Source organism: Mauremys reevesii, linkage group 8, assembly GCF_016161935.1.
Source record: "Mauremys reevesii isolate NIE-2019 linkage group 8, ASM1616193v1, whole genome shotgun sequence".
In the NCBI taxonomy this organism is placed as follows: domain Eukaryota; kingdom Metazoa; phylum Chordata; order Testudines; family Geoemydidae; genus Mauremys; species Mauremys reevesii.
The window spans coordinates 90,253,989-90,269,280 of NC_052630.1; the positions used below are offsets into that span (position 1 = coordinate 90,253,989).

General features: G+C 40.7%; 1 protein-coding gene across 24 annotated transcripts in view; it reads right to left on the reverse strand.

Annotated features, from left to right (window-relative positions):
- The window catches only part of SGIP1 (SH3GL interacting endocytic adaptor 1), a 189,887-nt gene that overhangs the window by 50,343 nt on the left and 124,252 nt on the right, over nucleotides 1–15,292 (reverse strand). For 17 of the 24 annotated variants that reach the window (XM_039485429.1, XM_039485418.1, XM_039485420.1 and 14 more), the window contains 7 exons: nucleotides 14,189–14,200; nucleotides 13,295–13,319; nucleotides 12,250–12,301; nucleotides 10,182–10,267; nucleotides 9,353–9,445; nucleotides 7,795–7,869; nucleotides 5,087–5,542 (listed from right to left, as the gene is read on the reverse strand). In XM_039485429.1, coding sequence (XP_039341363.1) covers nucleotides 5,087–5,542; nucleotides 7,795–7,869; nucleotides 9,353–9,445; nucleotides 10,182–10,267; nucleotides 12,250–12,301; nucleotides 13,295–13,319; nucleotides 14,189–14,200 — 799 coding nt within the window. The remainder of the gene's footprint in view (nucleotides 1–5,086; nucleotides 5,543–7,794; nucleotides 7,870–9,352; nucleotides 9,446–10,181; nucleotides 10,268–12,249; nucleotides 12,302–13,294; nucleotides 13,320–14,188; nucleotides 14,201–15,292) is intronic. The other 7 variants (XM_039485439.1, XM_039485441.1, XM_039485435.1 and 4 more) reach the window with 1 other exon arrangement.

The following is a 15,292-nucleotide window of genomic DNA, read 5'->3' on the forward strand; positions in this document are numbered from 1 at the left end:
CTGGGCTTAATTCTTGATGCTGAATACATGATATAGTCAAGTGTTACTTCAGATTTGTTCCTTTTTAATCTTTGTTACAAAATTACAGTGAGGCTCTATCAAATCCTAGTTATATAGCTGATATAGAGGCTGAGGTTAACAAAGATGACATTTAAAATAACTAACTCTGAATGAATACCTGGTTTAAAAAATAACAAAAAACCTCCAGAGTCCTTGGTAGAAGTGGTTTTGATGGGGACAAACCTTGCACAAATCTTTTAATTTTAATTTCATTGCCTATTATTGTAAGATGGCAATCATTAAACATGAGTGAGGACCAGAATGGGGAAAGCGGAGAATGTTATAAGGTCTCTGGGGAGCCCCAAAGAATCCATTTAAAAAAATTATTTAAAAAATAGTTACCATAAAAGACAAATTTTAAGTAGCTAACTGTGGAGCTCAAATGTTTCATTTTGTCATTGATCACTGTCACCTTGCTGTGAAGATCGACTAGCTGCAACTTAATAAAAAGGAATGAGATGAGGTACTTAGCAGAATACTTGACATACTATTTTGATGTAACTAAGAAAATTTAACAGACCAGGATAAGTTCAGCAATCATTGATATTGTACAAAAGTACATTTTATAGCGTATTGTGCAAAAAATATCTTTAAAACTCCTTCAACTCCTAAACTAAGATTTACCGAAACCTCTAAATAGAAAAGTCCTAAGATTAAGGATAGATACACTGGGTCTTTCAGGACTGTTGTTAATGAGTTTTACAGAATACTTGAAAACACATTCTGTTTGGCACTGTACTGTCTAATTTTCTAACTATATATTAGGACGGGCTGCTTTGTTTTTCATTTTTCCATTTAAACAGAATCATTTGCCATAAGAATCTAACATTTGGTTAGTTTAAAAACATGGAAGTTTGAAAATGAAATTTATAGATACAAAAATTTGCTCCTATGTTACATAAAATCTTGGGTCAAAAGTTAGGTTCTGCTTTTTTAAAATGTTGGCCACCAATTTCTGCACTTTGGAAAAACAAGCCGCTTCTATTTAGGAGCCTAAAAGTGGATTTAGGAGACTAACCTGAGGCACCTGTGTTTGAAAATTTTCCACTTCAGACCATAAAAAACTTATTGCCCTACAAGAAGGAAATTATTCTAACAGGACTGCAGGAATTCTAAGGGGACAGGATTAAAACTTGTATTTATCCATATTAATGTTTTAAGTAGTTAGAGAAGCAACAACTGTTAATGTTCTAGATATAAGAATTTTAAAATGGAAGATATTTGTTCAGGGGCAGCTCTAGGATTTGCGCCGCCCCAAGCAGGGCGGCATGCCGCGGGGGGCGCTCTGGCGGTCGCCGGTCCCGCGGCTCCGGTGGACCTCCCGCAGACGTGCCTGCGGAGAGTCCACTGGTCCCGCGGCTCTGGTGGACCTCCCGCAGGCATGCCTGCGGATGCTCCACCGAAGCTGCGGGACCAGCGGACCCTCCGCAGGCATGTCTGCGGGAGGTCCACCGGAGCCGCGGGACCAGCGGACCCTCCGCAGGCGTGCCTGCAGGAGGTCCACCGGAGCCTCCTGCCGCCCTCCCGCGGGATGCCACCCCATTCAAGATCCCTTGAATTCCACTGCGCTTCTATACCATTTCTGCACCAAGTATATACAGCAGAATTCCACTAATCAACATGTAACTGAATGTAATCCCACATCTGCAAAATCCAATTATAGCTACAGAGCTACAGAATTCTTTGCCTTTAAAAAAATGTTCTGCCATCAAACCATTTTATAGCTCTGGAACATATCCAGCTAACATCACTCTACTTAAAAGTAAAGCATAAGCAGAAACTAAAAAATAGATATGCATAACAGACATTGGTGAGCATATGTGTGTGATTCCTCAATTAGCTACTGAAAGGGTTAAAAATTAGAGATTAGCCAACTAATTTGGAAAAAAAAGAACCAACCCAATCATATGCCAAATAAGGATCAGAAGCCAAATCCCTGTCCCTCCGTCTCCCCCCTTCCTGCCTTTTTTTTTTAAAAAAAGGTTAGATGGCTGAGGCAAGGACCTCTCAATTTTTTCCTCTTATGACCACCAACAGGCCTCCATTTTGGTGTTTGAGCCGAGCCAGAAGCCCCTGCTGCTATATTCAAATCTCACAGCTTCCAGGACTTCCCAGGAATAGAAAGACAAAACATTCAGGGACATCTCTGACCGGAGGACATCCCAAAGCAAGTGGAACCTGAATGCCCAGTTAGTCAGAGCCTAGCAGACCAGGTAACTAAAGGAATATCACCAAAGGATTTGGAATGGAGTGGGAGAAAGGCCTGTTCAGAGTTTGGAGAGGTACTTATTATAGCACAGGTCAGGAGAACAAAAGGATGTGGCTTAAATGAGTAGGGAAGGGACTTATACAAACCCAAACTGTCAAACTTGCCCTCCACCAATGGTAATCTTCCCAACTGCTGGCCCTTTAAAAGTCACACAAGGAATTCTGCATCCCACATTCTTGTAGGGTGGCTTCCCACATCAGCATTATCAAGGAGGTCAGACATATGCTGACCGATCACATGCTACAAGAATAGTGGTCAGTTAAACACACACACAAAAGCCAACACACAGCTATCAGGGAAAAGAGGATGGATCTTCCAAAACACAGCAAAATTAAGGAAGACATTGTTTAATGACCCTATATATGGCATGTTCAGAATTCCACCTTACCCTATAGTAGTATGGTCATCACTGGGTACTGTTAAATGACAATGGTTTTAAGTTTCTCTCACTCCCATCTGCATAGTATGTTCCATGCTGCCCTCCACCCCATGTGTGGAACATCCTATTTATCCCAGTCCCCCAAGCCACCAGGGGCGGCTCTATGTATTTTGCCGCCCCAAGCACAGCAGTCAAGCGGCATTTGGTGATGCGCCTGTGGGAGGTCCGCTGGTAACGCGGATTCGGCGGCATGTCTGCGGGAGGTCCGCCGGTCCCGCGGCTTTGGCTTACCTGCCACCGAATTGCCGCTGAAACTGCAGGACCGGCAGACCTCCCACAGGCATGCTGCAGAAGGCAGCCTGACTGCCGCCCTCACAGCAACCGGCAGGCCGTCCCCCGCGGCTTGCCGCCCCAGGCACACACTTGGTGCGCTGGTGCCTGGAGCTGCCCCTGCAAGCCACCACCCTCTCCTCATAGAAATCCATCCTAAAAATTCAATTCTGCAGTGTTTATAAGGGGTTTATAATTATTACAGGAGATAGCCCCACATTTTCCAATGTGCTCCATCTTCTGTGTGCCTGCTTTTAGAGTGCAAACACTTCAGAGCAGGGAGCGTCTGCATTTCTGTGCATTGTACAGAACTCAGGAAACAGCTGGTGCTAAACAAAAATATCACCAGTGTCTAGGGTCCCTCTCTCACTAAGTGTGGAGCACCCTCAACTCCAACAGACATCAAGTGTGATCAGTACCTTGCAATACAGAGCACTTTACAATCCCAACACAGAAAAATCACTTTACCCACCACTGAAATGCTCACCTCCAGGGCAGAATCCGGATTAGTTTAAAAAAAACAAAAACAAAAACAAAAAACCAACCTTCCCCACCTGGGGGATTTCATTGAGAGTTACATTCTGCCACATGAAGTTGAGAATGTGAAAAGGATGCCAAACGTAACTCAGGAGCAATCTCCAGTTTTTCATGCCCTCAGACACTACATTTCTGTGGTATTCAGCAATGCTTTTACATACAATTAAAACCATGGCCTAATTAAAGTAATCAGAAAATATCTGTTTTAAGTGGGAAATGCACTAATGCAAACAAAGAATTTCAAAACATGTTCAACACCAGCATCAGTGCCCAGTGTAAAACATGGGGTTCTTTTTCTCCAAATACCAATAACTTCTATCTTGCTTAGGGCCTGTCTACATGGGGAAGTTGATCAGCAGAACTACACTGGTATAATTATACCTCTATAGTTATACTGCTTTAACTTCCCGTGTGGACATTCTTATGCCAAGAAAAGAGTGCCTTTTGCTGGGTTAGCTTATGGTGTAATGTCCACGTGGAGACAGGTACTAGTATAATTACAGCAGTATATTTATACCAGGATAGTTTTGCCAGTAAATTTCCCCACGTAGATGAGCCTTTAAGTCTTTAAAAATAAGGTGATCAAGTTGTACCCCTCTTGAGAACGACATGAAAGACACTGGGAAAACCAACCTCCAACAAGGTCATTTGACCTAATGGACGTATACCAATTTGGAATTAAACTGGTGAAGCCAATGAACCAGCAAACTTCAAACAAATCCATGTTTTACTCTACAGTGTTAATTTTAAAAAGCCATTTATCAAAGCCTAGTTCAGCGTCGCACTATCTAGGATTCTCAAGGACATTCTCAGAATGGTGAAGGAGAGATATACTGAATTTATTGCATCACAACTTATATCTGCAGGGCTTCTGTTTATTTGGCTTTGTTAGCCTTTAAGGTGACTTGGCTGCACGTATGCTGTCAGTGCCTCATATGAACAGACAGTGAATTCAAAGAATTTCCTGCTTTACTTAAAAGTGACAGTTTTGTTTTCTGAAAAGCCAGCAAAGATTTGTCTGTTTTTCCACTATTTTTGTTCATTTTGCAGTTCCTGGAGGATATTATGGCAGGCTGGCAACTGTGCTGAAGTCTGGGGCTGTCAGCAGCTTGGGGCCCTGCAAATACTCATGTATCACAGGTGGATATCTGGGAGAGAAGTTCAAACTGTTGAGCATGTGCACTTATTTAAGGCAATAAACATGATCTTTGGTGAAAAGCTGTCTAGATTTACACCTTGGAGTCTGATTTGCAGAGTCACAACTCCCCCTCTCATGTCAGACACTCAACAATGACAGGGTAAAAGGAAACATGATATCCAGGGTACAAGCTCGACTCGGACCACAAGAGCATTATATGAAAAGAAGACGCCACTGGGGGCACAGTACAATCAAACAAAAGGGAATGACTGATGCTTAAAAGCCAGCTAAGAGCAGCTAAAAGGTTGTGTTCACACTGCAGCAAAAAGGCATTCATGGGCACATTGAAGCACACTCAAGCCATAAGACATACCACTGGTGCTTCCTGTGCCACTGATAGGGCTGGGTCCAGGTGATGACACCACTGTTCTGTAGGTAGGTGGTGGAGGGGGAGGTGGTGTAGCTCTCTGTCCCAACCCAAAATCTTTAGGAGATGCTGTTGTTTCTAAGTTATCATCTTTAACGTGGGTTTGCTCAGAAATTTTCTTCTGAACCTCTTCTAAATTGAGAGGTGATGGAACATTGCGGGAGGTTTCAACAGCTGGAGATTCAGCTGGGATTTCTGATGCCACAGGTGGGGACACCACTTTTTCCCTTGAAGTCAACTCTGCTGTTACGTTTTCCGGGGACTGATCAGAAAAATTGACCCACTTATCTTCTGCGTTAACAGCAATAGACCTGGGGGACAACACTGGGCCAAAAATGCTGTCCAAGTCATTGATGGATGGTAGTTTGTCACTTTTGACCTCTGTTGCTGTCTGGTCACTTCCTGTGGTCAAAGTAGTTTATTTTAAACTTTAATATTGATGGTATAGCTGAAGTTGCACTATACTCTACATTTATACGGGGCTTGCAAAGTCAGCTACATTCCAGCAGCGATACTTAAAAAGCATGTTTTCTTACTAGCTATTGGAGACATGGTTCATGTGCATGAAAATATCTACGTAATACGGTTATGCACAATGTACAAAAGCACATATGGGATTAAAATATATACATTATATGAAAAAAGCATGCACTATATACACCATATGTATACCTTTCTTGTATATTACTTTACATCATATCTGCATCCTGCTGAAATATATAATTGGCTAGTGATGTTCATTATGCATTGTCTAAATAACTTAACATTGTGTGAATTATTACTAAATTTTAAAAATACACACACAGCACAGTAACCTGAGATTCACTTGAGATAACCTGCATATTTACACAGGTTAATGCACATACGCTATTTTGGAACACTTATATACTGGCAGTGTACATGCAATATACTGTAGCATACAGTGTGTATGTATTTCAGTTGTAACCTACTGTGGATACTGGGTTTTTTAAAGGCTTTACTCATGAACTGAGTCATCACGCACCATTTATTGTTAATTTTTGAGCAAATCTAGCCTTGTAACCAATGTGGAAATAGAATTCATCAACATAGCTGTATTGCAGCCAATGGAAACAAACCCCACATATTCCTCTAGTACTCAGATTTTTCTGTCCTTCTTACGGTGGAATACTGATGATCAAACTGGACACTCACGCAGTATAGCATCTTTTATGGAAGATCTCAAAGTTAAGCAAGCCTAACCGCATCCCAGAGAGGTTGTATTATACCTATTTAATGAAGGGGTACACTGATTAACACAGTGATCTGTCCAAAGTCTCAAAGTCAGTGGCAAAAGATGGTCCAACCCAGGAGTCCCCAGCTATACCCACTATAGCACTACTATAATAACTACATACCCTCCTGTGTACATCCATCTACATCTATTGCATATTCTTAGATTTTAGAAAACCATCTTCTGACTCTGTTGTCACAGAGGACTCATGCTGTATTTTAGGGAGTAAAATGTATTCAATTTTAAAAAGAGACCTTTCTGTATTACCACATTTGATACACATACTGAAATATGCTGCAAGCCAAAAGCCAGCAAATATATAGTCACACATGGCTGCGTATTTCATTTGCTCTTGTTGATGAATGCTATTTTATGCAGGTTGACAACTGCCATCTGACTGCATAGCTATAAAATGGAAAAATGAAGATACGTGAGTATGAATAAAGATATTGATGAATAGAGCACTAAGTTCATTGCATAGAGATTCTATATCACTAAATGGTTCAATAATATACCACATTTGCATTGAATGTTCATGTTGCATAATGTAACTATTGTTTTCCATACAATGCATCTGTTTCAAAGAACAATGATTGCATTTCTTTATTTAAACATACAGTTCTGATTTTAGTTGATAAATTTATGTCTGCTAGCCACCTCGTTTACTCCTGTTGCATTCCACATAGCCTAGATTTCTTTCACCATACATCTTTATAAGTATTATAGTTAGCAAAGCTATTTGGCATACCTCTGCATGAACAACACTGAGATTTTCTAATTCTAGATTAAATCCCAACTTTGCACCCAAGCCTCCCATTGAAAAGCAACAGGAGTTTGGGATAAGAATTACAGGATCAGACCCTGAATTGCTCTTAGAAAAAGGAACATTAGTTTTTCACCCATATTTCACAAGAATTGAACCTTAAAAATACATTCAAAATGAAAGTGAAAAGCCAATTTAAAGAGCTACTATAACAGTTTCAGGTATAACTTTAGAACTAGTGTCACATTTTTTTACTAAAATGGCTCAGAACCAAAAAGTGGGAGAGGAAATAAATCAATAGATAGTAAAGATGACAAAATCATTAAAAAACCAAGGGCTCTGTATGTAGGACTTAGGTGGTATAATTTTGAACACAATAGATGCTAAAACAGCGGAAATAAAAAGGAAACATAAAATGCATGTGAGTTAAACATATACAAGTACGTTCAAATACATGGTCATTATGCAGATTTCCTCAGAATGGACCTGATTCTATAAGTATTTACATATGCAGAAATTGCACTGAGGTCGGTGGGGGATTCTGGAGTCAGTGGTTACAGACCCATGCTCAGTTATGCATGGTATATATCTTATGCAGTATTATTTGATGAGCTAATAAACGTAATGCCTCATTCTTACCTATTCCAACTGTTAAGGGAGAACCAGTCCTAGGTGGTGTAGCTGGAATGTTTTTTGGTGGAAGTGGTGGAGGTGCTGAAAAACAGGTCAGAGGAAAGAATATAAATTCAAGAGATGCATTAACCTGAAAAAAACCTGTGTGTTTGATTCTTTGTAGGTTTCTCCTGTTCAGGGTGTCTTCTTTTTAATGCCATTGAAGGTTCAGAGATGGTAAAGATTAATTGCACACTTGTCCCAAGATTCAGCAACGTGGCACAGAGATAGGACTATGACTGCTTTTTATCATGGCAGATTATCTTAAAATTCTTGCATAATTAAATGATGAGTATAGGGCAATTAGTGTGCATCACCACTATCTGTATCAAAATGAACGTCAACAAAGGCAAGTGCAAAGAACTACACTTAGGAAGAAAAAAAATCAAATGCACAACTACAAAATGGGGAATAACTGGCTAGGCGGTAGTACTGCTGAAAGGGATTTGGGAGTTACAGTGGATTACAAATGAAATGTGATGCAGTTACCCTTTACTAACTACTTATAACAACCATTCTGGGGTGTATTAACAGGAGTGCCACATGTAAGACAAGAGGCAATTGTCCTGCTCTACTCACCACTGGTGAGGCTTCAGTTGGAGTACAGTGTCCAGTTCTGGGCACCACACTTTAAGAAGGATGTGGAAAAATATCAGAGAGCCCACAGGAGAGCAACAAAAAAGATAAAAGGTTTAGAAAATCTGACCTAAGAGGTCAGGTTAAAAAAAAACTGGGCATGGTTAGTCTTGAGAAAAGAAAACTGAGCGGGGCCCTGATAACAATCTTTGAATACATGAAGAGCTGTAATAAAGAAGAGGGTGATCAATTGCTCTCCATGTCCACTGAAGGTAGGACAAGAAGTAATGGGCTTAATCTGAAGCAAGGGAGATTTAGGTTAGATATTAGGAAGAATCTTTCAAACTATTGAGGACAGGTAAGTACTGGAATAGGTTTCCAGGGGATGTTGTGGAGGTTTTCAAGAACAGGTTAGACAAACATTTGTCAGGGATATCTAGATATATTTGGTCCTCCCTCCGTGTAGCAGGCTGGAGATGACCTATCAAGGTCTCTTCCAATCCGACATTTCTATGATTTCCTCTGGAGATATAACTGTGAATTAAATTTAGGATAGCGGGATCTTTCTTGGAGATAAGCAGGAGCTATAGTATCCATCATATGCTGTATTTGTTCCTAGATATCTCTCTCTCTCTCTCTCTCTCTTCAGAGAAAGAGAGAGAAATTTAGCCTTGCAAATCCAGATACATTACAGGCAGAAGCTTCTCTCCCCAGGGATGAAGTGCATTGTCTCCTTCATTCTGAAAGCTATCTATCCAATACATTATTAAACTAATGTCACCTTTTCCCATTCTAGTCTGTTGCAGTTGAAGTCAGTCCAGTAAAAACAAACTAACTTGCCACACGATTACAGTGTTCTAGTATACCTATATATTGCATAGTATACCTAGCCCAGATAATAAAAATGAAACACCTGATTTTTCAGACTGATAATCAACACTTAACTTACTTCCAGTTGGAAAAGGTCTTGGTAGCTTTGGAGAATCTAGACTGGAATTCACTGGCTGGACAGAACCCCATATCTCTGTCTGATCTAAAGGAGCTGAGAATACAAAAGTAAATCTCATACACCAAAGCAATACAAAATAATTTCAATTATAGAATCCACTAATTAATTATTAATATCAATTTCTACCAGACAGAAGATACAAACATTCCATCGATACTTGGATTGGCACATGCTTCTCCCTGACTCAATGTCTGGCTGGAGCTGATGTTCCTTTTAAAAGGGTTTCAAACGCCTGGTCTATCTGCTTAATATAGAAAGTCACATTCACAGAGAAAATGCCATGATGTTACATCCTCTGGGATGCTGTTTATATTTAACAGAGACACTCTCCAGGAAATTATATCCCTTGTGGTTCTGTTTATATTGGATTGAGGGGCCTACACCTGGAGCATATGATATCCCCTATGACTATGGTTTGGTTTGTATCAGAAGTGTAAGTTACTTACAAAACTGATCACTGATTAAATTTGATTTTGCGAGAGGGTAATTATTTTGCATGCACTGTAACTACTAGTTAAATGTTTATCATCCATTTATAATCTGCAGACTGTGCCAGTTTCTATGTATTGTACAGGAAGGAGTAACCCAGGGTGCAATGTCTCAACGGCAGGGAGAGTGATCAAGTAGACTTGTTGCACATTTGACCTTATTACAGAATTCACTTATTTTTTTTAAAAGGCTTATTTCAAACTAACCTTCCCATTTTTAAAAAATGGCCAGGCTAGTAAATAAACAAGCAAGCAACCCACCCCTCTGTCGATTTTCATACCTTCCAACTTTTGTTCCTCAAATGCTGACTCCAGTGGTGGGCCAAACAGTGGGGCAAGGGCTGAAGGATCATCCGGGGCTTTTTTGCTGCAAGGTAATACAAATATTAGCATAAGAAATGTAAAGAACGAACTGTAAATGGGCTTAAAGGATGAAGAGGTCCTGAGGTGTTGGCCTCTCAGTGCTATGTGTGGAATTAAAGGGCTAACTAGCATGCATGCATACCACACTCTCTACTCAGGGCCGCATGGGCGGGGCGGGGGCAAGTGGGGCAATTCTCGCGGGGCCCTGGCCCCCGGAGCTTTTTCTGCTCCAGGTCTTCAGTGGCAATTTGGCGGCAGGGGGTCCTTCCGCCCCGGGACCCACCGCTGAAGTGCCCTGAGGACCCCGCGGCAGGTGGTCCTTCCGCCCCAAGACCCGCTGCCAAAGTGCCGGGTCTTCAACAGCAGGGGGCCCCCACCACCAAATTGCCACCGAAGACCCCGGGCCCCCTGAATCCTCTGGGTGGCCCTGTCTCTACTGGAGATACTGCCAGCATTGATCAAGTGTCTGACTATATAGCCTGCAAGCGGCTCACCCACAGGGAAGATGAAAACCCTCAGGTCTACTGAGAACTTGTCTGTACTGTCCTGTCGTTTGGACTTCTGGGGTGTGAGGTGCAGCACACACCAAAGTGCTGTAATTGACTCATGTGGATGCTGCTGGCACAAACTAAAAAGTACCTGGTTTGCGTTAATGTTGTCCTATTTGAAAAGGACCATGCTAATACAAACTAGGTTACTTTTAGTTCATGCCTGCACTGTCCACACAGGGCAGTTACAGAGCACTTCAGCATTTCAATGTGTGCTGCGTGTGCACACACACACACACACCCCATAGTTGCACTATGGTGCACTGTAGACACAGCCAATGTGAAGATTCTTCTTTAGTTCAGGTGACAAGGATCTGTGCTATTATAGCAAAGGTGCCAAACCTAGTTAGCCATGGATCCATTAGCTTGTTGCTCAGATAAATGTGTTAGTCTCTAAGGTGTCACAAGAGCTAGGCACTAGAGAGATAACTAATATAGACAGATTGCATAGATAACTCCTGTTAATACAAATAAGTATTATTCTGGATATCAATTACTTGCACATCAGTGGCAGATCACCACCCTTAGGGTGATGTTTAACATTAAATGTTTGGCTTGGCTATCTTTTTTCTGTTTCATTCCATACATTCCATAGCTTTATTCCAAAGATTAGAAGAGACCTGATTGTTTTATAGTATCATGGCATCATCCCAACATGAATAAAGAAAACTAATATAAATGGCCTCAGCAGGCCTTTATTTCTGCATTTGCTTTTGGTATGCTTCTATATCTATTGATTTTTTATACAGTGCCTATCACCTGATAGCTTTACAAAGTTGTTATAGTGAGCATGAGAGGAAGCATCATGAATAAATACAATCACTTTATATAAGATTTGATTGACCTTTCAACCAAAGGTCCCAAATAATATAGCTTGGTAAATAGATTACAAACAAGACACGCAAAAGTCTGATTACACACTAGACACCCATCATTGAAATATGCAAAGCCACCTATGAAATGGAAGGTGGCTGTGTTAGTGATAACCAGACAGCTAAGTTGTCACAGGTAGGGAGCTAAATTTAGATAAAGCTTTCTTATTTATCAGCCTTAAAGCACACAGTGAACTCTTCAGGCTGGCACTGAGTCATCTTGATCCAGTAGGCAGGAGAATATATTAATATGATTTACTTTACTTCATGGAGGGCACTTCCACTTTTTTACATCATTCTTACAATTATGATTGGTTCCAGGAAGCAAGATGAAATGCTGGAGATGGTGTTTTTAAGAAATGCTTCTTTCCTGAAGTTGCTACCAAGAATGGTATCAAATCTAGATAGTTTTGCAGATTTTCATGTACAAAACGAACAGGGTATCCACTCCCGAAGTAGTTGTGGGTTAGGTAATAAGTTAACTGCTCATCTCTACCTTTGGTGCAAGGATCCAAGACTAACATTGTGCAATATCTAGATTAATTTACAATTTCTTTCATACTGACCTTACAAGTTCTGGAGTTGGTGTTGAACGCCTAGGTCTTGCTATCTCTTCACCTGTCACATATGATAGTTCTGTTTAGATCAGTTCTCACTAGTTCTGTTTAGATCAGTTCTCACTTGAGTTCTCTATCTCACTTTTTCACACGAACTACTCAAAGAGGTGAGTCACATCAACTACATTAAACTAGCATGCACTTACATGCTAAAAATTAAACTTGGGCACTATGACATAGAAGTCAGAGGCTGAGTGATCTCAACCCATAATAAGGTGATGAAGTGTAATTCAGCTCCCCAATACATACAAATATATTAATCTCATCCCTTTATGCAGGGATTTACAGTGTGTGTGTAACTCAGCAAATCACCACATACCAAGCCCATTGTATAGCTGTCTGCATAGAAAGCAGAATCTAATTGTCTGCTCTCTAATTTTTCTGATTTGAGAGCACAAAGGCGTAAGCACTAGCTTTTCCTTCTTTATTCCTCCTTATTAAAAAATTTGTCATTGGGACTATTTTACGTTCCAAGAAATATAGTCTGTTGAACAGGGTTGTATGCCACCAACTTAGAATGCTCCATGTGCCTTTTCACTTTAGAGGCATCATATCACATTAATAGTAGGGTGACCAGACAGCAGATGTGAAAAACAGGGACAGAGGGTTGGAGGTAATAGGAGCCTATATAAGAAAAAGACCCAAAAATCAGGACTGTCCCTATAAAAATTGGGACATCTGGTCACCCTACATTAATAGACTAAGTTAATTTTATAAGCAACACGTTCTTGAAGGGTGGAACACTACGTACAGCAGTTCAACGGCACATGCGCTGCATCCCCCATCCATTTCAAGGATTCAGTCATTAATAATACAGTACCTAGAGTTCTCCTTTAAGAGTTACTCTTTGGGAAATGAAAGTTTAAGCGTACTTTGAAAACTATGTAGAGGAGCACATGTTTTGACATAAATTTGCCTTCTTTAAAGTTCACGAGAGAATCAATCTTCTTGAGACACTATCTGTTCCTGCAAGCTAAAAAAAATATATACTTACTGGACAAATTCCTTTTAATTGCACCCTGGAATTAGAAACAAACACTAAGGTTTAGGACCAGATGAGCATAATTTATATGTAAAACAGGTAACAAAGCTGACATCTCAATTTGATTGAGAAGACAAACATCAATACTAAGGAGTAAATGAAATTTGACTCCAATCCACCATCTATGCTGGTAATTACCTTTATGACACACATAAATACGTTATGGAATCAGTTTTGCTCCTGAAGAGAATGGCAGGGCAGGCAAGGATAGGGCATGGTTGAGGAATAGGTACTTAAATGCAATTGATATGAATGGCAGCCATTTTCAGGATTTTCATTTATTCCTACCACCTATCAGGGGTAGCACCTATTCCTGTGTTCTTTTAAGGCCAGCTTTTAAGCAACAAGGCAGGGGCAGCCATGGGAGAACACTTCCGGAGGGTTTCATGGAACATCTTCCACAACAAGCTGCTCAATGCTTTAGTGTGTATGCTGGGCACAGTGTTCTTGCAATTAAGCTGAAGCACCTTCTCCCTTCGGTTTTCTTCACCCTGTTGGACTGTGAGAACAACACTACACCATGCTCAGCAGCCCAATAACAAAGCACTGATGGCCCAGGCCTGCTCTCATAACCATAACTCATTCACACTGCTGCTGGACTGAACCCTGAATGACCAATACAAATACATATGTATTTGAACAAAGAAACATGTATATTGACCTCTCTGATACATCATTCAGAAGGTTAAATTAAAAAAAAACTTACACCAAATAAAGTTTATATTCATTTACTTCACTACATATACCAAGGAAAAAATGATTTAAGGCTAAATAAACCAGATCCCAACAACTAGTCTGCCATTTTCACAACAAATATAAGGACTACAAAATTGTAAGAGTTCTTACCGGGCTGCGCCTCTGTGATCAGCAAGAAGGAAGAGAGAACAGACACCTAGTCAGAGAATGACAGATCAGTAAACAGACTTGGGTAATATGAGATTTTTCTAATTAAATAAATACAGTGTTTTGAAAAGTGAACTCCCGCACCCTCGCTCCCAGCCAAATTTGGGTTTTGCTCATTAATGGTGATGACCTTGAACCTGCTTTATATACCCTTTTTTAGAGATTTACAAGGCTGTCAGGAATTTTGGGGGTAAACTACATAAACATTAGGCTCCAGAATCACAGTGGGATGGAAGATGTCTGTTAGGGTGCCTGAAGTTCCCAACTTTAGGTGTAATAAGTATATCCCTCAGGCATCTCTACAAGCTTCTTCTCCTTCCCCTCATTCCTGTGGCAATGGAGCTCTCCTCCTCACAACTCAGTTCTGAAGTGAGAAACCTCCTTACAAGCACCTTCCCACTCTCAGGAGTAATGGGCAAGCAGATGGGCTGATTTGCTTTGCTCATGTTGTCCTCCAGGCTCCTCTGTTCTCAGCTACCATACTCCTCACAATACGAGCGGCTCATGGAGAGCAGAGGAGCTGGGAGAGTGCACAATGGACAAGAGTTGTCTGAACCCACCCACATAAGCAGTTTCAAGAGAAAAACCATGGGAGAACACGCAGGAGATTTCTTGAGGATGCCTGAGAGATGGTATCCAACCTGTGGAGACTTAACAGGGGTGCATCTGATCTCAAGATCAAGTTCCCTTCCTCTTGTTCTGTCTTTCTTGCTTGCAATAATTCCTCAGTTCTTTAGGACCATGCCATAAAATAAAGCTGAGTCAATGGATAATTTTTCAAGAGGCGGCAAATTAAAAATGATCAAATGCACTATTTTAATTATTGTTGGGGGTCATCCCAACTACAGAGAGTGAGAACTGAACACTGGTGCGTACAACGCACTCCAGATTGTCCTTGTCTCAAGAAGACCAACGCTCTAGGGCAGGCACAGTCCAGACATACAGATCTCTCTCTCCCTCTGAGCTAGTAATATTAGCGCTACAGGGGATGGCTAATACCCAACATGTGTAGAGTGTTTTATATATTACATTTTTCAAAGTGTGTCA